The sequence below is a fragment of the Macrobrachium rosenbergii genome, chromosome 55 (assembly GCF_040412425.1).
Source record: "Macrobrachium rosenbergii isolate ZJJX-2024 chromosome 55, ASM4041242v1, whole genome shotgun sequence".
Taxonomy (NCBI): domain Eukaryota; kingdom Metazoa; phylum Arthropoda; class Malacostraca; order Decapoda; family Palaemonidae; genus Macrobrachium; species Macrobrachium rosenbergii.
This window is the reverse complement of record NC_089795.1, coordinates 85,049,740-85,074,779: the sequence shown is the minus strand read 5'-3', so window position 1 is coordinate 85,074,779 and position 25,040 is coordinate 85,049,740. Positions and strand designations below refer to the sequence as shown.

Here is a 25,040-nt window from a genome sequence, read left to right as displayed (position 1 = left end):
TAATTACTTCGCTGTCTTCCGAGTGGTACCTTCGTCAACACAGGAATTGTCTTCTGTCCAAGACTGTTAGGAAAGAAAAGGATTTTGACGTTAGCGATCTTTTTTTAGACACACTGACGAATCTTGGCTTCCTCTGTGAAAGTCACTGGACATTTCCATATTATTTTAAGTTCTAATGATCTTTTAAGTATATTTAATTATATTATGTTCAGTAAAAAATAATGAATTTATAGACGCGAGTTTCTAATTCTACGTACTTGTCTGCAAAGTAAGTTCCTCATCTGAAAACTGTCAATATTTTCTCTTTTTAAATCTGTTCATTATGACATCATTCTCTTTCTCTCTTTTTCTTCCCCTTTTAGTGTCACGAAGCTTGTCCCTCCGTGCTTTTGCCGTTTCTCAGTCCTTCTCACTTCTCCCTCCACTGCTACCTATCATTTCTTATCGTCTGTTATCTCTCTTACTCTCATTTACAGGTTTCAAGTTCCCACTCCCGCTCTTAAAACTTTATTTTTCTGTTACACGACGAAAATCTGTAATAATTCTTTGTTGATTTCACTTAGTGACTGGTCTCGGAATGTATTCACTCCTTATCTTTTTATTCTCTCTCTCTAATTCCTCGTCGATTTTGCTTTGTAATCGACCTCAAAATGAATTCATTCCTTATGTTTTATTCTCTCTCTCTCTTTCTCTCAACAATTCCTCGTCGATATCGCTTTGCAATCGATCTCAAAATGAATTAATTCCTTATCTCTCTCTCTCTCCTCTCCCGTTTACAAATTGATCATATTCTTACTTGTTTACTTATTCACCCTCTCCTATTCCTTTTCTCTCTAAACCCGCCATTCTTAATTCTCTGGCCTCTTTCTCAATCCCGTTCGCTGCTGTTATTAGCATTCCTGCACTTCTGGCTGCAGCTCCCAAAACCAAATATTTCCCGTTTACTTCTAACACCAACCCCCTCCCCCTTCAGATCTCCTACCAACAAATCTCCTACCCCTCCCCAACCCCTCACCGGCAACAGACCTCCATCTCTCAAACTCTGTCGAAACTTTCATCATTTTTTCCCTCGTTTTGTTTTTACTATTTTTAACACATTCTCATCTCTCTCTCTCTCGCTGTCTCTGGCTCTGTCTCTCTTCTCTCTCTCTCTCTCTCTCACACAAACACACGCCCTCATACACGCAAAACATTATTCCAAGGCCTGGGCTGTTTGCAGCTCTCTCTCTCTCTCTCTCTCTCTCTCTCTCTCTCTCTCTCTCAGGCGGCAAAACTAAAAACCAACAATGCATAATAATGTTTTTCTCCATTGTCTGTATTCTTGTAATTTGAATACAATCAGGCTAAACATGGTGCGCGCGCATTGCCTGTCCATTTGTCTTGTGCAATACATCAGTATGTGCACATATGCTGGGAATATACACCGTGTGTGTATTTATCAATACTAATGGGCCTCCGTGCATCAAGTGGTATTTTTTTTATTAATATCCATACACTTACCTTTGAAGTGCAAGTGCGTGTGTGCATGAGAGAGAGAGAGAGAGAGAGAGAGAGAGAGAGAGAGAGAGAGAGAGAGAGAGAGAGAGAGAGAAGACGTTGCATTCGTCAGAGTGAACTCGCCGAGTACAGAAAAAAGACGAGATAGACAGAGAAAGAAAAAGCCGTTCTTTTTCGTATGGACGGACGCACTGCGATGTTTTGTCCGTCTCGCCAAGTAAATCCACTAAAAGTGCGAGAGAGTGCCTCAGGCCCTTTGAAGCAATGGTGTGCTTCTTGCGTCACGGACTACTGAGGAATTTTTTTGCTCTCTCCATTACACAATCTTTCAAGGATCTGTTCCTCGTTTAGCTCTTTTTATCTGCCCTTTTATTCGTTCTACGTCTCTTATGCCTTTTAACAAACAGATATTCGTTTAGTAAGGCCTAATCGTCATTCTAGAACGACAAAGCTACCGTCGTTAAAGCCGTAGAAGACAATCTGTTGGTGTTAAATAAAAACAAAACCAAAGTACATTAATGATAGAAAGGGAAAGGGGAACACGGGTGCGGCCTGCCAGACGCATGAGATGTTTCCACCATTGCCTAATGTAATTCCGCAGAGGAAGTGCGATGACTAAATCTTTATTGGTATTACTACACGAGCTTGTGTTTTTTGCATCGTCTCGTATTTCGACCAAGATGGCAAAGTGTAACAGTTTGGCAGTGTTGTGAGGTACGACAACTTTTGTGTTCAGCGTTAAAGTCCTTTTGGGATGAGGTGTGTGTGTGTAAAAGTTTTAAGTGGATCTTTTTATTTGATTTTAAGGATTTCGGGACTGTAATATGTAGGCAGCTTTGGCAAAGGACATCCCCAACATACCGTTCTTGAAAGGTAAGTTTCCCTGTTCTTTATGAAGCATTCACGAGTGACGCAATTAAATGACAAATGGCTGTTGAGTGTAGTCTAAAATCGTGGGACACCCAACCCCGCGATAAATGGAACCAATATGATGATGATGTTGGTAGCCGCTCGAACAGGGGAGGCAAGATGGTCCTACCATTGGCATTGCCAGCCATTTGACTTACGCGGAATGTAAAGTTTGATTTGACCTGCTCGCATGCCCAGTCACATAGTCAGGGCTTTGCCTAATAGGGCGTCCCAAGCGCCAGGACTTCTTCCACTGATGACGACGGACGGACCTTCTGTAGTGTGATGACTGCTGTTAGGGCACCCTCCCCTGGGTGGCTGGGTGCCTGCCTGGGAGGAGGCATCAGGTTTACTAGACGTAATTAATTTTTTTGAGCCTCGTCTGACACTGCTGATTTTCCGCGTGTGTATTTGGTGCCCCTGTTGTTGATCTCTTAATTTCAGCAGAGGTGTCTGGGGGTATTCTGGTTAGGTGGGGCCGTGAATGGCCCTTCAGTATTAGGGGGTGAGAGAGAGAGGAATGGACAAAATGAAGGCACTCACTAAGGCATTCACAGGTGGCCGTAGAGGTTTCAGATGCCCGGGTAGTCTGGTGGTGGAGAGAGGGGGAGGAGGGTGGCTGGGTGACAGGGCATATGAAATTCCTTTTCGCTGATGACCTCACCAACGTCTCCCCAAACACCCCTTCCCCCCCCTTCGGACAGTCTCTCTCTCTCTCTCTCTCTCTCTCTCTCTCTCTCTCTCTCTCATCTTCTAGTGAGTCTGTTTACTCCATTATGACACAACAATTAAGTCACTCAGAGACAGGAGCCCCGATCTATATTTTTATTTTTGTCCAACTTTCTGTTGAATGGAGCTTTCATTTTCGACGCACGAAGCTGTCTGTCAGTTTACTGCTTATTTATCTGCCATTTTCCCTGTCCGTCTGATCTGTCAGTGTCCATCTTGTGTGTTTCAAACTCCCGACAGTGTTTACGCGTGAATGTCTTCGGATGAACAAGCATAAACCGCGCAGACAAACATACGGCATTGTTTTTATGTCTCCTGTTGTTTTTATGTGTCTTTTGTCGAATGTCTTCCATTGTGTCCGTTGTGACTAATTCGCGAACACTTGTGCAGAAAGCGAGAGTGAATCTACCCGAACACCTGTGTACATATATTATCGGCAGCTGTACACTTCCGTAACATCTGTATGTTTAACGTAACGGTATTTTTGGTACTAACATTCCAATGGATGAGTAATATACACCATAAAAATAGAATTTGTTTTCCTGTACTTGCAAGTTACTACGTGAAAATATGGTTTGTATGCTGTTAAAAACCTTTACAGTTTTAGGACTGATATATATTATCGTGGAGCTAAAAGCGATATATATGTATTTTCTGTCTTATGCCTTCAGTGAATAAGGGTGAATCGAGGTAGACATTTGTTTCATGTCAGTCGAATATATCGACCTGTGTAATAATGATAAGCTTATTGGGTAATCATTTAGAGTAAAGATAAACCAGTTAAAAGCTTAGGCCTACGAACGAAGCGATGATAATGTAAGGGCGTCAGCAGAAAAACGTTCCCGTTAACTTTCTAGTGTGTTTTTTTTTTTTAGAAATTTTGTTTTATTTCTTTAAATTTGATCGTTTTCATAGTAGCGCCTATAGGCCTAAATTAATTTTTCCGCGATCTCCGTTTGCTAGTATCGCCATATTGGTATTTTTCTCATTTTTGTTCTTTTTTTCATACTGTTTATTTTTTATTTTTATGATTAACGGTTTATAAATTAGCTCATTCTCCACTACACTGTTTTTTTTATGGTGTGACGCCAGTTTATTTACCCTTTTGCTTCACACAGTCTTTCCTTTTCCCTTCCATTTCTCATCTCTCTCTTTTCTGTTGCTAAAGTGTTTTATTTTAATTACCCTACAATCTCCGTACTATAACAACTTGAAAGAACATAGTATAAATACCTTGTCGCTTTTTTATTATCGTGATTTCTATAATACTGCATTGGGAAGTACGTGAATTATATTAGTTTTTTTTTTCTTGCTGCAAGGATCTCCTGGTTTGAATGTAAATGAGTATTATTATTGATATGAAGAATGGAATTTCATAATGCTTATTCTCAAGAATTTTATTATCATTACTTCAATCATAGCTATTATTATTAAGAGTATATAATATAGGGTCCCTGAGGATTGGTAGTATGGATGAGATTCAGGCATATGGGTTCATCCTCGTCCCATTTTTGTGAATGGGCGTGGGATCTGCAGCCCCATTCCTTGTGAAAATGCCGTTTAAAGAAAAACAACAGATTGTGACTTTCCTGAGCCACACCTGCGAGGAGTAAAAATTGTGCCTTTTATACAAGTTGAAAGTGGATGATTTTCCTGGCTCTAACACATTGCAGGTTTGGCTTTGTATTTATTTATATTTTATCAAGCTCATTCCTTGCTTTACTGTTTTCGGTTCTCTTGATGACGGACAGGAAGTTTAATTGTAAACTCTGCAAATATATGTATATATTTGTATATATATACTGTACATACATACATACATACACATACACACACATGGGGTAAATGTTAAGAGAATCTCCAGTGAATAGTGAGGTACTACAGGGTAATGTTTTGTCACCTTTGCTGTTTGCCTTTCTCATGAATTCTATGATGATAAAAATGGTTGGAGATGGAAGAGGAGATTTAGATTGGAGTAAACAGAAGATGACCACGAGCTTTACAAACCTTGCTTAACGGAATATATTAAATATTTAGAGAGATGGGACTGGAGATAAATCTGAGAAAAACAGAAGTGAGAAGGACAGATTAGTATACACAATGGGATGAAATGACATTAGATAGAAAAATGATTAATGAAGTTTAATCTTTCAAATATTTAGGAATGATGAAATCCAGTACCATTTCTCTTGCATCTGAAGTTAGTTAAAGACTGAAAAAAGCAAATAAGACAATTGGCAGACTTAGTAAGATGTAGAAAATTAATAAAATCGACTGAAATTACATACGAAACTAAGAGTCTGCATTACTGTAGTACAAATTGATTGCTATACGAACATGATGAATCATAGTATGACATTCTGTAATATTTTTTCACTCTTTAAATAAATCTTCAAGATGAATACTAAGAGTAGCAAGGCAAGCTAGAAAGAGGAATGGCGCCATAAGGGAAATTATGAGAGCTTCATAGGTAGATGAGATCATGATGTAGGGGAAATGGTAGTGGCTTGCACACGCCATTTACATCATTGTAAGGAGACCAGTTGGTAATGGTTTCGAAAGGGCTCCTGTGGGCACCAGGAGAGTTGGAAGACCCAGAACCTCATTGATGAATGGAGGTTGTGGAAAACATGGCACAGGAAAACTTGAGATTTGTTTATCAGCTGAAGCCACAGGAAAAGATCGAAAAGAAACGACATTGCGCCAAGCACTGTCGTGTAATTAACACATCTTCGGGGCACAAAGTGATATCCCCGAAGATGTGATAATTACATGAAAATACTTGGCACTCCTGTCGTTTCTTTTCAAGCTTTTTATATATATATATATATATATATATATATATATATATATATATATATATATATATATATATATATATATATATATTTTTTAATCTCAGTACCAGGTGTTCGACTCTTTTTCTCTTCTCGTCAGTTAACACTCTTTTGCCTCTGAAGCTTTCGAGGATAACAAGCAACAGTTGCTTGCTCAAAATAACGACGGTAAAATATTAAATAGCTAATTTATCCATCTATTGATTTAGAGTATATATATTTTCGTCTTAGCAACAATCTTAAGCAGAAGCTATAGTCAAGAGTTTATTAACTTTATTAATTTATCCATTTTCTGGATAGTAAACGGAAATTTATCATTTTTTTGGATAGTAAACCGAAAATTATCCGTTTTCTGGATAGAAAACCGAAATTTATAATTTTTTTGGATAGTAAACCGAAATTTATCCATTTTCTGGATAGTAAACCGAAATTTATTCATTTTCTGGATAATAAACCGAAATTTATCCATTTGCTGGATAGTAAACCGAAATTTATCAAGTTTCTGGATAGCAAATCGAAATCTATCCATTTTCTGGATAGTTAACCGAAATTTATCCATTTTCTGGATAGTAAACCGAAATTTATCCATTTTCTGGATAGTAAACCGAAATTTATCCATTTTCTGGATAGTAAACCGAAATTTATCCATTTTCTGGACAGTAAACCGAAATTTATCCATTTTCTGGATAGTAACCCGAAATTTATCAATTTCCTGGATAGTAAACCAAGATTTATCAATTTCCTGGATAGTAAATCGAAATTTATCCATTATCTGGATAACATCAAGCACAGTGATGCTGCCTGGGTTGGCTAATGTGACCCTTCAATTGATTGGCCTGTTCTCATTTCCAAAAGGTGTTGAAATTCATTACAGCTAAAGGATCCGTATCGTTGTAGTGTTATTAATGAAAATTGTATCGACTCGACCGTAAATTTATAAAGATGTCGGTACCTTGGCCTATTTCCGATTGTGAACTGTGGCATGGCAGATTTCGAATCTTTTATTGTTTTTCATTTTCGTTGAGTTAACGTCTTGATGCGGCAGGCAAATCGTACTGAAGTTGCTACTTCTCTCTTTCTCTCTCTCAAGACTGTAAATCATGGGAATCTCTCTCTCTCAAGACTTTGTATGTCATAGGAATGTGCTCCTCTCTCTCTCTCTCTCTCTCTTTCTCAAGACTTTGTATATCATAGGAATGTGTTCCTCTCTCTCTCTCTCTCTCTCTCTCAAGACTTTGTATATCATAGGAATGTGTTCCTCTCTCTCTCTCTCTCTACTTTGTATGTCATAGGAATGTGTTCTTGACTTTGTATATCACAGGAATGTGTTCTCTTCTCTCTCTCTCTCTCTCTCTCTACTTTGTATCTCTGTTCTCTCTCTCTCTCTCTCTCTCTCTCTCTCTCTCTCTCTCTCTCTCTCTCTCAAGGCTTTGTATCTCATAGGAATGTATTTTGCGTTCGACGGAAGATAGAAGAGGAAGACCTCAATAATTCGTCATTGGCAAATGAAACAATTTTCGAATGATTGATTACATTTTATCTGGCGTTACGGCATCTGTGGTTACGCATGCTAGAACGATGTTCATGACTGGATGAAGATTGTTGAGGAACCTCGGGACCATATCGGATGCGAACTTATTAATTTTCAAAATGATGAAATAAGTTTTATTTGAAAGGACGTGTCAGCTGACTGGTATTGCCAATTCATTGTTTAATATGGTTAATATGTTTTGTTCTTTTTTTATGTTTTTAGTTTTCTGTAAAAGAAAACTATTGTGCCGGCTTTGTGTGTCCGTCCGCGCTTTTTCCTTCAGATCTTAAAAACTACTGAGGCTAGAGGGCTGCAAATTGGTATGTTCATCATCCACCCTCCAATCATCAAACATACCAAATTGCAGCCCTCTAACCTTAGTAGTTTTGTTTTTGTTTAAGGTTAAAGTTAGCCATAATCATGCTTCTGGCAACGATATAGGATAGGCCACAACCGGGCCATGGGTAAAGTTTCATGGGCCGCGGCTCATACAGCATTATGCCGAGACCACCGAAAGATAGAGCTGTTTTCCGTGGCCTTGATTATACGTTGTAGCAGCTGTACAGAAAACTCGATTGCGCAGAAGAACTTCGGCGGATTTTTTAGTTGTTTAATATTAATGTTAAAATATGTCAGTTAATATAGATTATTATAGGCTATAACCCCATCTGATATCAAGTTATTTTACAGAACGTAAGTTACAAAGGAATTAGGCCTAAGTATTCCTTTGGTGCATCTTTCCGGAAGTACCAGTAAGCCTAATGTGCTGAGTTTACAAGTTATGTTCATTTCTTTGTTAGTTACAAGTAATGTCCACGTTTTTAAGGAGTACAAGTAACGTCCACTTTTTCTGTGTTTACAAGTAATGTCCACTTTTTTTGAGTTTATAAGAAATGTCCAAATTTTCAAGATTACAAGTAATGTCCACTTTTTCTGTAATTACAAGTAATATCCGCTTGTTTGCGTTTACAAGTAATATCCAAATTTTTAAAGATTACAAGTAATATCCAAATTTTGAAAGATTGTAAGTAATGTCCATTTTTTCTGAGTTACAAGTAATGTCTGTTTTTTTGAGTTTACAAGTAATGTCCGCTTTTTTGCGTTTACAAGCAATAGCCAAATTATTAAAGACCACAAGTAATGTCCTTTCTTTAGTTCATAAGTAATGTCCACTTTTTTAGTTTTCAGTAATGTCCGCTTTTTTAGTTAAAAGTAATGTCCACTTTTTTTAGTTTTAAGTAATGTCCGCTTTTTGGTAGTTTACAAGTAATATCCACTTTTTTGAGTTTACAAGTAATACCCACATATATCTTTATTACGAAGCCGACGTGATGATGAAAGAGTCGAAATATTATTAATAATAGTAACAGTAGTAGTAACAGTAGCAGTATTCAGCATGTGTACAAACTGCAAAGCAATTTTCTCCTTGAACAATTCGCAAGAAGAAGACATAAACCAAAAGAATACCGTAAATAAACACAGCAAACATTCACAAGCAGTCGATAAATGTTGATAAATTTCGGTAACGTCAAGGCATTGACAGTTTCATTACAGTACGATCTCTATCGTAACAGCCGAGCAGTGTCACGTGCCGTGTATTACGTCACAATCTCACCTCCCTCGGGGTCTCATCGGTCATAATGGCCATTCACATAGTTCCGCTGATTGTCAAAATAAAACGAAATGTCTACGTCATTGCTGGAGTCTATTGAATGTGAGCAGTATTCAACAAATGTTTATTGTCTTCCAAAAGCGTTTATTTTCCTTGGGTAGAGTTCGCTGATCGCTCGTCAATTGTTATTGCACGGTCGCTCAGATGTGACGTTTTCGTTGATGTGAGAGTTTGATGGATGTACTTTGGTTTAAGAGATGTATGACGGGACATTTTTTATTTTCTCGAGCGCATTGAAGTGCGTTGTATGACTGAGTATGGGGTCTCGTGTTCAGGGGGGAAAAACGTGCTGGGTCTAAATAAAAGCTTTGTTGTCACGCTAAGTGGTTCTGTGACATCTTCTACGAATGTCAGGTTTTGACGAAAGATCCAATTAGCAATTTAATCTTATTTTAATACTTGTAATTACCAGGTTTGAAATGATGTGTCCAGTGCTTTATTTCTTTATACGGGGAATATGATTTTGAAACATTTACTGTCTCGTCAAACATTTGAATGTAGAGGTTAACCTCTGACTTACAAGTATACATTTGTTAAATGAATGCGTTCTTTACATATTTTCATTATTAATCATATTTAATGATACCAGGTCCGTCTGAAGGGTGTATGAAAACAAAGGGTTCATTCCGAAAAGAGATTGACTTCGCATTCTCAATGGGACCGGGTGGATTGCCCTGTAGATTATAACCCTCTCAAAATCTTTGCTTATAAAACTTCACGTTCCATTGGACAAGCCCTCTTTTTCCTAGCTTGATTCGTAGTCCGGGTCGATATTTTTAATAGCCTTTTTCCAGATATCTCTGTCTTGTGTCGCCCATCCTTCGTCTCGCCCGTGTCTTCTCAAATGCCGTCTTTCCGTCTAGTCTTAGGCCATCCACTCCTTCGTGTCCCTAGCACTTCCGTTTCCATAATCTTTCTTTCGTCACTCATCTCCCCCTCTTCATGAGGCATGCAAACCAACTCAGTCTTGGCTGAATTACAGTTTCGCTGTTGACACTTTGACATTCCGGAAGCTAATGGATTAGACATTTTTGTCAACGTTTGCTTTATGTACTTTTGATTTTTATGTGAGGTTTGTTTAAAAGTGAAAAGTACAGTAAGCACTGTAACTTGCTGAAGGGTGCAAGGCATGAGGAGCTCTACATCACAATCTGATGTGTTCATTTAGGTTAGAGGAAACCTGGCTCTAGTATCCCAGAAAAGCATCATTCTATCAATATTAGTTTATTTTAAGGATTTTACACATTCATTTGCCAGAAAAGGTTATTTGCTTAAACAAATCTGGAAACAGAATGAGTTAAGGTTGTGAAGTTTTTGAAGCAAGACCAATATAGGCCTAGATCAGTTTTATTTCCATGGCAGATGACTGTAGACATTTCAAGTAAGCCTTAGCTCTGAGTTACGGAAAATGGGCCTTAAGTTTTGGTTAACCATTCAAATAGAAGTTTCATATCTCGAGGAGAGCCTGAATGAACATGGGCTTAGTTGAGTGAAACAACAGAATTAACAGAAACAGCCACAAGAGTTTATAAAGAACCCTTTTTTATTGCAGACCATCATTGGAGGCTATTGTGGGATTTTCTTTAAACGCTTCAGTGAGCGTTTGTAGAGAGGACATCACTAGAGCCACTGAAGAAGAGTATTTTCTTTTTTCCTGCCAAAAGACGCTCTTTGAAGGCAATTGTAGAGCTATTAGTAGAGATATCAAAAGCATATTCCCTTTATTTCTCAAAAGCCTCTCGAAGTAAGATAGCTTTCTACAGAAAGCTTTTGTGGTACAGCAACCTAATGTCCTTATCCAGCCCAGCCTCTTGAAAGGTTGGACATTATGAGTGCTGTTGAAAACTGAAGCCCCTAGAGACAGTGGAAAGCTGAGGACTATTGATTTTCACAAGTAAATAGGTTGGGGCAGGAGGTCGGAGAGTTTGTGGTTCTTATGAAACCACCTGAAAAAGAAGTGATGACTGTGTCTAACTAGTTCAGTGGAATAGTGACAGAAATTTTATAGAAAACTGAAGAGAAGTTGCAACACAGAACAGAAGAGGATTGCCAAATTGCCCATAATTCGTTCCTGTCTTGAAGTGAGCCAAAGGCACAACAAATATCACAGCAATATCCCAAAGAGCACTTAAGGCTAGTATAAAGCTTTAGTAAATAAAATGGAAAATGTAACGCTTGAAAATACACCATTTCTTAGACGCAGTCTGCCTCGTAATTTGAACAGCATGAGATCTCAAAAGAGAGAGTTTGTAGTGTTATGAAAATTTAGAGACTTGGTAGAATGACAATTTCAGTGCATTCCAAGAAACTGAACGAACAGATCTGAAGATGAAGAACGTCAGAAACAAATGATTTCTTGGAGTAGTCAAACTCGACTAAGTTATGGGTTCCCCATTCAGATGAGTTTTCAAGATCTGAGGTTACAGAGGATGGAAGAACTGTTTCATGTCTAATGCGCAAACAATATAGGATGGCTGGGAGGTGAATAAAGGAAGAATATACAATGCAGGAGTAAGAAAAGAGGTAGTTTAGAGAAAGTTATTGATACAGAAAGGAAGATTGCAGTTGCAAAAACAGAACCTTGAGGGCCTTTACTGAAAATATGGCAGAATCTGTTACACATTTTACAAGTATAGAGCAGTTTTCAAGTAGAATGCTGGAAATTATTTTACAGAGAGGAGTAGAAGTATAAGCAAGAACTTTGGCCAACATAAACTGTCAGATGTCTTATAGGCATTAAAGTATCCCGCAAAGGATTCTCTTGTATCCTGTTGAGGTGCCCAAACATTAGTTACAAAGGGATGGAAGTCCCTAGTGAGCTTGATGTATAAAGCAAATTGGCAATAGGGAAAAACACAATTTATTTCATGTGTCTTGAGAAAGTGAGAGTTGAGTAGTAAGCACAATAATTGAAGTAATAAGGTGGCAGTTTGAAGGATAAGAATGACTGTTGCCAATAAAATAGGGAACTACTTGATTACATAAGAAATACCGAAATAGGTCACAATTATACCAATGACTGCAAAAACTACTTAAACCAGTTAAACATGAGTTACGCCTGGTCAAAGAACGTTGTGATTCTATAAGCCAGATTTGCACCAAGCAGGCATACACAATAGCTGACAGTTGGCAAATATAAATGAATGATTTTGGTTGTACCATAATTGATAGAGCAGGATGAATTATTTTGATATGTAATTTTGAAAAATGCTAAAATGGTTGAAATGTCACCAAACTTTGGGAGCAGGAATATGATGCTTATGGCAGAAGGACACACACACACACACACACACACACACATCACACACACACACAGACACATACACACACACACAGTATCTGGATGCAAAGTCTTCACAAAAGTCTTAGCTCCTAGTGGGGTCCTGGGTTCACAGGACGGGAATCTGACTGTACAGTTGCCTGTACAATAGGCTCATTCTAGCCACTTCCCAGTGAGCAATGTCTAAAAACCTGGTTACCTTGCTGATCATGGTTACAATATCCATTTGTTCTCAGGTAATATCCTTAATGAGGTCAGCAATTGGAAATAGTTTTCTCATTTATTTACCGCTTGACCCACTATTATTGACATCAGCCAGACTAGGTGAAAGTGTTCTTCGTCTTGGATGTGCTAGTAGGGTTTTGTAAATGAATGGGTTTGAGAGAAAACAAATGCAATTCATAGTTTTATAGGTTTTAAATGTTTTATGAGAAGGACTGGCTGCTGATTTTTTGTAATTTACAACAGTCAACTCAACTCTTAAAGTTTATATATACAAGAGTAAAGTTGATTACTACATGAAATCCAATTGAATTTTTCTCCGCATTAAGTTGTGACCCATTTTTATTTTTAAAATTCTCACATTTTTAAGTGAATTCTTACTCTTAAGGCCAGTAGTTGCCAATCTTTTTGGCCTTACAGCTGTATTTTCCAGTATTCAGAATTGTTGAATCCCCAGCTTCAAAGAGATCATTTAATAATACGTAATTGAGAGTTTTAAACCCTTTGAGAATTGACACAGACAATTTGGGGAGAAAATTTCCACAGAAATTCCTAAACTCATCCTTCCTCACATATTTCTCAGACCTTACTGACATTCTGTCATGCTTGTGGTTTCACAGCCAGCTCAGATAATTCATGGCTATGTATTTACCAAATCCAACCTATTTTATAACTTGGGATGGGATAAGAATTGTGTAAGTGGTTTTCCATGAAACGGGTCTTGTGCTTGTTGGTTTTTTATTTAAAAAATTTTTCTGCATTGCTTTCTTGAAAAAAAATAATGAGGTGTAACGCACACTCAGCAGGGAATCGTATGCGGTACCTAGTCATACCTGAGATTAATTTTAAGATTTTTAGTGGAAGGAAAATGTTTAAATATTGCTTAGTCAGGATGCTTACCACTTGGTAATTCTTGATGATTCCAAATTTTTTAAAAATTTACAGACGGTTCTATGACCCCAAAAACATTTTGTAGCCCTTTGCAACTCATCAGCAGGGGATCCAGCTCTAGACTAAGTTAGAAATTTGTTATGTAGTATTTACTAAAATGACTTATGAATTCAATTATTTCTGTAGGCAGGATATGGAAGAAGAAAGAGACTCATTTATTTGTGAATTTTACACATAAAACTGGTGCTGCAATGGTCATGGTAATCGACAATGAAATGAAAGAGGTCACCTCTCTACCACTTTTTACAATGGTTTCACTAGAAAGGAAGAATACCATGGATGAACTCACAAGTTAATGAGTTTATTTTATGAACTGAACCACAAGTTTCCCTTCTTCTAGATTTATGAAGATAACCTTCTAATGTCATTCCATATTTGATTCCTGAATTATATTCAGGGCTAACAGTACACTGTAATATGTTATAATGTTTGATTTAGTCTTAGCTAACTAGTTGTCCAAACCTTTTGCATCATAATCTCATACGCACTTTTTTTTTCTTTTCGCAGGAGATGCCCCGACGTTTTCACCATGAACAACCCATCATCCCCTACACCCCCTCCATCTCCTGAATCACTCCCATCGTCCTCTGATGATTGCCATGATATCCCAAGAGAAAATATATCTGACTTCTCTGAAGTCTCTCCCTCTGTGCCTGGGACTTCACCCTTCTCTTCAGCAATGTCCTCTATATCATCATCAATGGCTAATGCTTCTATGGAACCTACTTCCTCCACCAGTTCTTTTTCAGTTCCACTGATGTCTTCGCAGGATGGGTTGGGACCTGCTAATGGTGAAGCAATGGTCGAAGAGTCAAGTAACCACAGTATTGATTGCTTTCCAGTGGCATTTCCAGCTTCACTAGACCAGTGCCCGAGCTCTTCGAAAAGCAAGTTAGATTCTGCAGCTACTTTCCAGTCTTCATGCTCACCAAACCCCTTTTCCTCAGAAGTCTCAAGCTCTAACATGGATGTTGATATGCCACCTTTTTCATCCAGTAACCATGTCAATTCTGTAGATAATGAAGCAGGATGTGAGTGGCCAGCAGATTCATCTGAAGGTGCTGCAATACCATCTTTTTCTCATGCTACTCAAGATATTCCTCCCAGTGCTGTGGGTGAAACCATGGTGTCACGCTCAACATGGCAGGTCAACTGTTCCAAAAACAATACCAAATCAGAAAGTTCATCATCCCACTGGACTTCAGAGGTGTATCATGGTAGTGCTGGAACTAACGATGTAAGTTCCACGGGATCTCCTGAGTCCCATAAGCATAGCGATAGAAGTAGCTGTAGATCCAGGTGGGCCTCAGAGGAGTCAGACATTCATGTAGGAGAGCCTACTGCTTCAACATCATCTTGCCCACGGGATCCAGTCAATTCCTCCTTAGATGTTGAATCTTCATCCACATCTTGGTGTCAGGAATCTTCTGAGGGTGCTGTTGGATTATCTTGGCAATGTGATTCTCCTAATTCAGCTGCTATGGGTCCTAGCATTTCACCATCATCTTCTTCCACTGCTATTGGTGCCAGCTTGTCTCTGTCTCCATGGCCACCACCTTTATCTTCAAATGGACATTCTGGAGCATCAGCAGGTATATCATCTTCTACACAGCATTATCCTAATAATCCAAATATTAACTCTACCTCTGTTCCTCATGGGGACATCCCTCCCCAGGTGCTGTCTTGGCGGACTCGTGCCTCATCAAGCCCCATAAGTTTAACTCGTGTGGCACCCACTACTCCACCACCTAGACCACCAACACCTCCGTGCCCAGCAACACCTTCCAGTCGTCATAGAGCAGCTCACAACCAATACCCCCCATCACCAAGGCGCTCTGTATCTCCACAAGATCGGCTCCACTCTCCTTCAACAGTAAGACGCTCTGTATCTCCCCCCTTGCGCCACCATTCCAGATCTACGCCACCAACACCAAGCCGAAGATCTGTATCACCGCCACTGCGCAGTCGAGGTCTCACACAGAGACTGGCATCCCCAAGGAGATCGGTATCACCAATATCTTTAAACCAGCCACTGGCACAACCACCATCTCCCTCAGGGAGGCACAGATTAAGTCCAAGGCCAAGGTAGCAGAAGAGTTTTCCGTAGCAACAGCGGTATTTTTTTTCTACGTACTATACTTTCTTTCACATAAACATATTCCACTAAACACCTTTTCCATGCTTAAAGTCAGCTGCTACTGAAGTGTCAATAACTGATATTAGACTTCTTGGTTAATTTTCAGTAAGGGATGCTATGTCATGAATAATCAATCGTCAGTGGAACAATTCAACTGAGTTAAACATTCGCAATCATGAACCATGTCCGTCAAGTGATGCATCTCTTCTTTCCAGGTCAGCAAGAACTCCTAGTCCTCGCCCACCAAGACCACCAAATTCTACTCCAGAGCCGAGCCCCAGTCCTTCCCAGCATTCGCCCCGGCCGCACCATGCGAAAATGAGAGGGAGGTAACGCCTGCAAGATGTCCCCCTCCGCCCACATGGAAAAGTTGTGATGATTCCTCTCTGTATTTCCAAATAAACGTGTCACCCCTTGTTAGCGTGAATACTTAACAGTGGGGGCTCACCTAGCCTAGTTCCTGAAATATCCCTTTCGATGTATTTGTAATGCAATCACGAGGCAGTGGTAAAAAGCTTGTCATAAAATGAGTGAATTTTATTTTTGTCTATGTATATTTTTCTACTTTTGTTGAAACTGGCATCTGCAGCTCGGTGACAGTGTGTAGTCGGTGTTTAGCAAGTCCATTGAGTTTGCCCAAAAAATGTGATGGTAATTAAAAAGATTCCTTGATCTAGTTTTCAGTAAGAGAAAACTGCAATTAGGCCGAAAAGCAGACAGAATGATTAAATACACTTGTGGTCAAGTTTAAATGGAAAATATTCTATTATGCCATTTATAAACCACAGTATATTGCATCTTGTTATAATACTGTGTGTCATATTGAATTTGGATGTTTATCATTGATTATAGCTTAATATAAGAAAATTTTAATGTAATTGGAAGGAATGCAAAATATCTGTATATGAAAGTCGTATTGTCTCGGAGACATTTTTTGGTAATTAATTTTTTGACATATTTTGTGAACAGATGTGATTTTTACTCTCTATTAACATATGTTTTGGTTTTGGTAACAATAGATCTGTGTTTCTTGTAAGCCCCTTTTAAAGAGTTGTTTTAGTATCTTTGGCATATTTTCATCTGTTCATTAATCTTGAAACACCCCCCAGTTCCTTTTTTCCTGTTTTTAATTTACATTTTTCATAAAAAAAAATCATTTTAATTGCCATCATGAAATTTTTTTTAATCTTAAAGGTAATGCTGCTCAGATATGTAGTTACGATATTCCCTTCACCCTTAATGATAAGAAAGATGCCAGGTTTATCTTGATAGTACTGACGGACTTAATGTACTTAAAAAAAAAAAAGTTTCATCCTAAGTTAGACGATAGTTTCCCTCCCTTACCAGCTTGCATTTATTTTCTGTAAACTGCATTTCATACTTTGGGATTGATTCCTGTCGTAATTGTCGTCTGCTGAGTGACGCTGAATCTCTTCGTCTGAATCTCTCCAGTTAAAGTGAACTTAGAAAGGTTATTAATAATAATAATAATAATAATATATTTTCCCTCCCTCCCTGCCCTTGTTTCAGAAAGAATTTTATTTTTCTTGTGATGTAGCTCTAGTGGTGTTTGGCTTTTACACTTGTATTATATTTTTTGTCTGTGTGATATATATAAAGTATATAAGAATGCAGTCTTATATATATATTATTCAGTATTAAAGTTTAAAAGTAATATACATTGGCGTTATCCTTTTCATCCAAATTGTTATACTGACAATTGGAAATGGTAGTTCATTGAGTGTATTGTGTAAATTGTACCATGTTATTATATATGATACCATTGTATTCTTGTGTTACTTTTGAAAAAAAAAAATGGTGAATGGAATAATACAGGTAGGAATCTATGAAAAAATTAATCTTTTGGCAAGACATTTTTGAAATGACATCAAGTAAGTTCATCATTTTCAAACAGGGCTTTGGTAACTTTCATTATGCCTGTGATGGGAGATCAGTAAGTAATCCCATCAGGGGAGCTTCTGGTGTTTACTTTGTTTTATCAATTCTTGCTGTGTTTTCTCTAAAGGTCTTAATTCTTATTACAGTATTTAGTATGATGTCAGGTTGGAAAAAATGTAGGGGAGTCTGAATGTGACCTGTATTTTGAATGGTGTTGTAAGTTCTTTTTCTCAATGGATTTCACGAATGAAGCCAATGGGCATTGTTGGGTTTACCAAACCTTGAGCAGTTCTTTGCAGAGAGAATGTTGAAATTTTATGGAACTATGTAAAAAGTTACAAAAATTCTTTGCTCAAATAATGCAAAATACCTCTTTGTAAATGATGGGCACTTTTGAAAGAGATATTTTCATGGTTAAGTTGATTCCCAATTTGGCTCTGCAGGTTAATATCAATTGTATCACAGAGAACTTTTCAAGGTGAACCATCTGTAAGAAACTGGCACTGTTTTGCATTTCTGTGAGTAATTTGGAAAATGGAATGATTTCTTTCTTGAGGTTTGTGATAGTTTGATTCGTCAGAGCGAAGACTGACACTATGGTTATGTTTTAAAAGTGTTTTTTGAGAATTTTCATAATTTAAACTAAACCGGGGATCGGAGTGGGATGCTGGTACGTCATAGTCAAATCACCTCATTGAAAATTTGTATGATTTTGCACGGTGTATATGTACCTGATGTGCATTTTGTTATGATTTAAAATTGTTCACATTTTTTATGGGGTGTACAGTAACAGCAAAAACTGTATTACTGTAATATATAGATACATCTCATAATTAAGATATAATTTTGAATTATATATCCAGGCTATTATCTATTTAATAATCCTTAGGTTGCCTAGTAGTGCTTTGAGGTCAGAGTAGTTTTGTTTCGTTGTTGCTCATTCATCCTCTTCATGTTGCCCTTGAATAGGCCTAGTGGCCCTCAACTCTAATTCAGTTATACCTGTGAGGGTCCACATTCATTCTCCTCCTGAATGTCATTAATGAGTAAAGGTGTCAGTAAATTTTTCCTTGCCCCTTGAAGGCCTAAACATTCATTAGGGATGTCTACAGGTCCCAAGGTTGGTTTTCCATGTACTCGGGATGCCTCAGCATTCATTCTCTTCGTTACTGCCCTCCATGAAGGCTGAAGGGCACCAGCTTCACCCCGTCTGAATTTTTCGTTCACGAACTTCATCATCACTGTCGTCATGATTGGCCTTGATGGTGTTCTTGGGCTCAACATTCACTGTTGCAGTGATCGTCCTTTGAAGAGATCATAAGTTTTCTAAATTGTGTGTCCTTTGTTTTCTAAGGGCTCCACTGATCGTCCTTTCAAAAGATCACAATTTTTCTAAATTGTTTCCCTTGTTTTCAAAGGGCTCAACATTCATTGTTTCAATGATCGTCCTTTGAGGAGGTCATAAGTTTTCTAAATTGTGTTTCCTTTGTTTTCAAAGGGCTCAACATTCATTGTTTCAATGGTCGTCCTTTGAAGAGATCATAAATTTTCTAAACTCTGATTCCTTTGGTTTCAAAGGGCTTAACAGTCATTGTTTCAATGATTGTATTGTAAGGTGACGTAGGGACTCTTAAGTATGTTTCCCTTGTACTAACAAGGGCACTGCGCTTTTTAAACTGATTTGGCCTTCAAGAAGGTTTAAGGGTCCTTACTCCTGTTCCTCTTGTGCAAACCAGGACCAGTATGACTTCTTTAAGGAGGTATAAGGGTTCTTGTACCCGATAGGTCTAGGGGGTCAGTTTCATTTTTGCAGTTAGCCTTCAAGGGAGTTTCGTGGTCATCAAATTGGTTTCCCTTGTATCTACAAGGGTTCAACTTTCATTTGCTTAATAATTAGGCTGTAAGATTATTTATGAGTATTTAAGTCTGTTTCCTTTGTATCTATAAGGACCGAATATTGATTTTTTTTTATTCTTAACCACATTTGAGTAGTCAGAATGTCTGTCTCCTTTGCACTTAAAAGGCTTAAGATTCAATAGGAAGCAACAATCATTATCTTAAAATTTTTCTTGATAAGCTACCTTTGATCAGTAAAATTTCCTCATTTTTACCCAAAGCGGCTCAACTCATCTTTTCTTGTTTGCTTTTCAGTGAGATGTAGAGTCTTGAAAGGCTTTCTCAGTTTTGCCTGTAAGGATACAGCATTCAGTCTCTTGAAATGCCTTAAAACCTGTTCTAGTATTCGTGCAGGCTTAATCCTTTTTTCCCATTTGATATTTTTTCCCATCTGATAACAATTAGTCGTTTGGTGGCTGCTTTGATATACCCAAAAGGGCTCATCGTGCAATCTTTTCATAATAACCATTTAACCTCTACAGCTCTGAAATTAGAAGTTCCTCCGCAGTTCCACAAGGCCCAGGAACCAAGATAGACAAAAGGCAGTGCTTCTATCGAGGTCTGAGAGAAAAGCTTTGCACTGATTGGGATTGTGAGACACCAAAATCTAGTTATGTCAGAGAGCCTTCAAAAAACAAGCTCTGAAAATGTTTGTCTGGGAGGAGAAGGAAGTGAGGGGACCACGCTGTGGTAGAAGGGCAATTGTAGAAGAGGCAAAATGATCTTGAGTCCCACTGCTTTTGGAAACAGGCATTGGTAGGCCGGTAAGAAACAGGGTAGCCAAGGCTAGATGTTCACATGCAAATGAATGAAAACAGAAGATGATACAAAGCCAATTCTTTTCCTAGGTACGGTTAGCTAACTAAACGTAAGAAACATATTGCTTACGTATACAGTACACTTCTGTCGTATAAATTACAACAAAACTGAACTTCTTTTGAGATTTATCGTTTTATTTCGTACTTTGGTCTAGTAAAATTGTCAATCTTGCCAGTTCCTAGACCCGAGGCTCCTTTTTTTTTTACCCGTACCCACCAATATTTGCATGGCCAACGACCTTATAGGTCCCAGTGCCTGGCCTCTGGCCTAAATTCTATATTCCGTTCTCTGTTGTGCTCCAAGACCTGCCTTCAAAAGTCCTGTTCCTCCAGTGAGAGTGAAAGACAGACTGCTAATTATTGCTCATTCAAACCATTATACTGAGTTTCTGTGTGCATTGCAGGGCGGTAATAGCATTACCGAAAGAAGAACATTGCTGAAAATCACCAGTAACCGCCACACCTCAGTCAAGTATCAGGCACCTTACTGTTCAACTTGTCGAGATGAGCGAGAATGCGTATGATACCAGAAGTCAAGTTATCTTGACTTGTCTTGACCAAAATGATCCCTTAAATGCAGACATGGATGAGTGTCTGCTCTCACTTCCCCAAACTTTTTTTTCTCTATATATTTCTAAATATGTTTTGTGTTTTTATAAAAAAGATAAATGTACTCTAATTTCAGTCTTGATTAAACTTGGGGAAAAGCAAATTAATATTTGCCTCTGTTCCTCAAGAATGAGTTGTAAGTTTCACACAAATGCAGAATGGTCTAAGCAGTGTAGGCTTGTCCACCTTTTGTTGTTGTAATGCGAATTTAAGAAACTTACTTTTTTATTCTATACTGGCATTTTCTCCCAAATTGTGTTTGGTCCTTTTGATCGTGCAGAAACTGCAGGTCGAGTGTCCCAGTCGTGGGAGCCTCGAAGTGCGTTTCCTGTCCAAGTGCTAGATGAGTAAGGTAATTATCTCCTGTCCAAAGTTCTTGGGGATAATGTTCATACATCAGACAAGATTTTCTTCAGAAAATTCAGTCTAGATTTTTTTTTATTTCAACCTCACAATTTTTATTCAATCACTTTCATTATGTAACTGTGTGGTTTCAATGTGTGATAATATATGCAAGCATGTACTGTAGAAGCTGCATATGTGCTACTAAGTGAAACATTTGTACCTGTTCAACGTAGCTTGTTGGGAGTAATATCAATAACTAGAGTATGTTGGCACAGATGACCTTGATTGTTCCAATGATAATTCATAATTCAGATCAGTCAGCCATTATCTGAAAATTATCCACAGGAGCATGAAAAGTTTTCATACCTGGTATGTATATGTAACTGTATGATTATTATGCATGTGTAAATCATCTATCTTTTTACTTATACTCCTCAGGCAATTTTCACTGAATGCCAGTGAGCATAAGCACCTCTTACTGTCAGACAAAATTTTTTTCTAATTTCCCATAACACAACATTTTTTCTAATTTCCTATAATCCTCTCCATATCTTCAAAGGTAAAATTCTGAAGGAAAAGGTGAAATTTATTTCCATGTTGTTCCATTACTTTAAAAGCGATAGCTGTTTCAGGCATTAATAAATGTCTATCTTCAGGGCTATGCTAGTTTTACAATAAAGCTAAACTTCATTACATCGGTGAGCACAGTCAAAAATTAAAGATAAAAAAACATGAATCCAAGAAACGAATATTATCATGGAAGATTTCACAGATCATGATGATAAGCTTCACAAGACTGGATTCTCCAGCCCTAGTAAGAGAGGGTACTTAATGGCCCGAAAAGCTGTTTTCTTTTGCTTGAAAGAAGAACACCTGGACATTCAGAATAGACTAAAAATTCAGCGCCACAATTTCAGCAACTACAAGCTACTATAGCCACTCTCCTCATGAACAAGTTCATTGTCTCTGGCAAGCCACTGAGATGTGGTTTCTGATCAAGCAGAATCTCAAAATGCTGATATGTGGCCTATTGTTTCTATAGGCTTGCAGTCGCGTCTTCAAGGTAGTTATCATTTGCCCAATTCGGCTTATATCCAGAGGCTTACACATGCTGGTATTTGATTCCTGGAGTCCCCTGGGACCAGTTCTGTTACTCATCACAAGTGCAGTTACCAGTTTGGCCCGGCTGAAGACTAGGTAATCCTTTCTCAAAGGTAATGTTTGGTGGTACCACATTGGTAAAAATCCTCCACAAGGCATGTGCCTCCTGCCTGTAGTCCTCCCACGATCGAATTTATGATAAATTATTACTGTTCTTTCGTTGTTTTCTTTGGTGTTCTCATCATGTGCGAGTGGAATTCTTCCATTGTCATCTTTATCACTTCTACTATCACTGGGAGATCCATTTTTTTTATCAGCCTGTGCCTCACATGTTCTAGTTCTGAATGTACAGCTTTCCAGGTACTGCAGTGAGAGAAGGCCCTTTAAATGTAGACGCCAATGACATACCTTTCACATGACTCTGGGCACTTTCTCCTGGCAGCAACCTAGCTACCCTTGGGATGAGGAACAGCACTGCCCTTAGGGGATCTAGAGAGACATGTAAGCTTCTCGAAAGAAGGGTACGTTGAGCACATGATGATTACCCTGAGGTCTTTGCTTCATGCCCATGTTTACCAGCACAATTAAGTATAGTTTGGCGTTTATGGGTCTTAATGAAAGTTTTTCAATTCACGTACTCCCCGTAGGGGGATAGCGCCGTCAGTTCACACCATGCGGTACACTGTAGGCATTCCTTCGGCCCCTAGCTGCAACTCCTTCCATTTCTTTCACTGTGTCTCCAATCATATTCTCTTTCTTGCATCTTACTTTCCACCCTCTCCTAACAGTTGGTTCATAGTGCAACTGCTTTGAGGTTTTCCTCCTGTTACATCTTTCAAACCTTTTTACTGACAATTTCCCTTTCAGCGGTGAATGACCTCATAGGTCCCAGCGCTTGGCCTTTGGCCTAAACTCCATATTCAGTTCATTTCAATTCAGGCACTGAAGGTGTAACTGAATTCGTCTTCTCTCTTAAGAAACAAAATCACTCTGCTTCCTCACTTAAGAAATCCAGTGTGAAATATTTAAGATCGAAGGATTCTTAACTGAAAATTTAGTTTTTATTACGTTTCACGCTTGATAGATTTCAATCGCCGTAAATATCATTGGACCAGTTTTCTGGATATTGATTGATCGATTTGCCGTGTTGATTTGCGCAAAACCTGCATCTGTGGCTGAAGACATAAAAGTAAACGTATCTGTTATATATATATATATATATATATATATATATATATATATATATATATATATATATATATATATATATATATATATATTTCGGACTTTCATTTGAATCGAGACAGGTCTCTCAAATTAAAGGCCAGGGCGCCACCAACTGTCCTTGCCTTTCATTTGAGAGACCTGGGTTCGATCCTGATGTTGATTTGTTTATTTGAAAACACGCGCTCTGTGTTGATTAGTCCACACACACATATATATATATATATATATATATATATATATATATATATATATGCGTGTGTCTCTATATGTATGTATGCATATGTCTGTTTGTCTGTCTAGCTGCTATTTGGGATGTGTGAATTCACGCTCGACCAGATACGGAAGTGTGGCTGCCTGCCTCGCGAAATTGAAATGATGGAATGGATGACAGAGCTGTCATGGCAATCCAGTGCCGCTTGACTGATTGACTGGAAAACAGAGGAAGAACGAACGTGGGTGGGACTACCATTGTCGCATTCTTATGTACAGAAAGCTCTCTTAAAAACGAATGCTTGTGTATTTGTTTTGTCTCATCTCTCTCTCTCTCTCTCTCTCTCTCTCTCTCTATATATATATATATATATATATATATATATATATATATATATATATATATATATATATATATATATATATATATATATATATATATATATATATATATATATATATATATATATATATATTTATTTATGTATATATATACATACATGTTTATAAAGTTGCACAAATCAGATATTTTTGTGGTGACATTAAGAAGACAAGTTGTAGAATTTGAAATTGCTTGTCCTATATACAATATGGAAGATCTGACGTCACCATTAAAGGTATATAACTAACTAAAGCAAATGAAACGTGAGTGCGGGAGGAGCCCTGAGAAGTGAATTCACAGTGAATGGGGTGGAGTACTTCTGGGAGATATCATGTTCACTTTGTATTTTGACCTAATAAATTTTATACCGGAAAAAAATGGTTGGAGATGGAACTGAAGGTTTTAATTGGGGTAATTCTATGAACCAGACAAACTTAACAATGCTTAGACGATGCTGTTTTAACAAGCAAAACGCCAGAAGATTTACAAAACTCGCTTAATAGAATGCCTCGTATATCTACAAAGATGGCCCTCAAGGTAAATATAAGGAAAGCAGCAATAATGACAGAATAGGCACAAAGAGATATAAAATAACATTAGAATGAGAAATGATTAACGAGGTTGAGTCTTGTTAAAAATTTTGGAAAAATTACATCCCTTACGAGTTCTGTTAAGTATCTGACAGCAACAACAGAACAACCAAAGATGGACAGACCTGTAGTATTTAGAATACTCTTCACTTAACTGAAACTTACTGCTCGTTCTCGAGGGCAGGATTATTATTATTA

The 25,040-nt window shown here is 38.0% G+C and overlaps 2 protein-coding genes across 5 annotated transcripts in view; one reads left to right on the top strand and one right to left on the bottom strand.

Moving 5' to 3' along the window:
- Positions 1-25,040, bottom strand: part of LOC136835555 (uncharacterized) — a 234,954-nt gene that overhangs the window by 75,273 nt on the left and 134,641 nt on the right. The window lies entirely within an intron of this gene.
- Positions 1,601-17,444, top strand: LOC136835550 (uncharacterized). Of its 3 annotated transcripts, none has more exons than XM_067099197.1 (3): positions 1,601-2,211; positions 14,136-15,713; positions 15,981-17,444. In XM_067099197.1, the coding sequence occupies exons 2-3, from the start codon at positions 14,158-14,160 to the stop codon at positions 16,096-16,098; spliced, it is 1,674 nt and encodes a 557-aa protein (XP_066955298.1). In that variant the 5' UTR covers positions 1,601-2,211; positions 14,136-14,157; the 3' UTR covers positions 16,099-17,444. The 3 variants fall into 3 exon arrangements, with proteins under 3 accessions (XP_066955298.1, XP_066955297.1, XP_066955299.1); XM_067099196.1 differs by having other exon boundaries at positions 2,199-2,370; XM_067099198.1 differs by lacking the exon at positions 1,601-2,211 and adding an exon at positions 2,226-2,370 and having other exon boundaries at positions 14,136-15,743.

Excerpts from the sequence above, each read along its gene's own strand:
- LOC136835550 (XM_067099197.1), top strand. The coding sequence starts at position 14,158 with ATGAACAACCCATCATCCCCTACACCCCCTCCATCTCCTGAATCACTC. Across the intron at positions 15,714-15,980 it reads AGATTAAGTCCAAGGCCAAG|GTCAGCAAGAACTCCTAGTC; the intron begins GTAGCAGAAGAG and ends TCTTCTTTCCAG.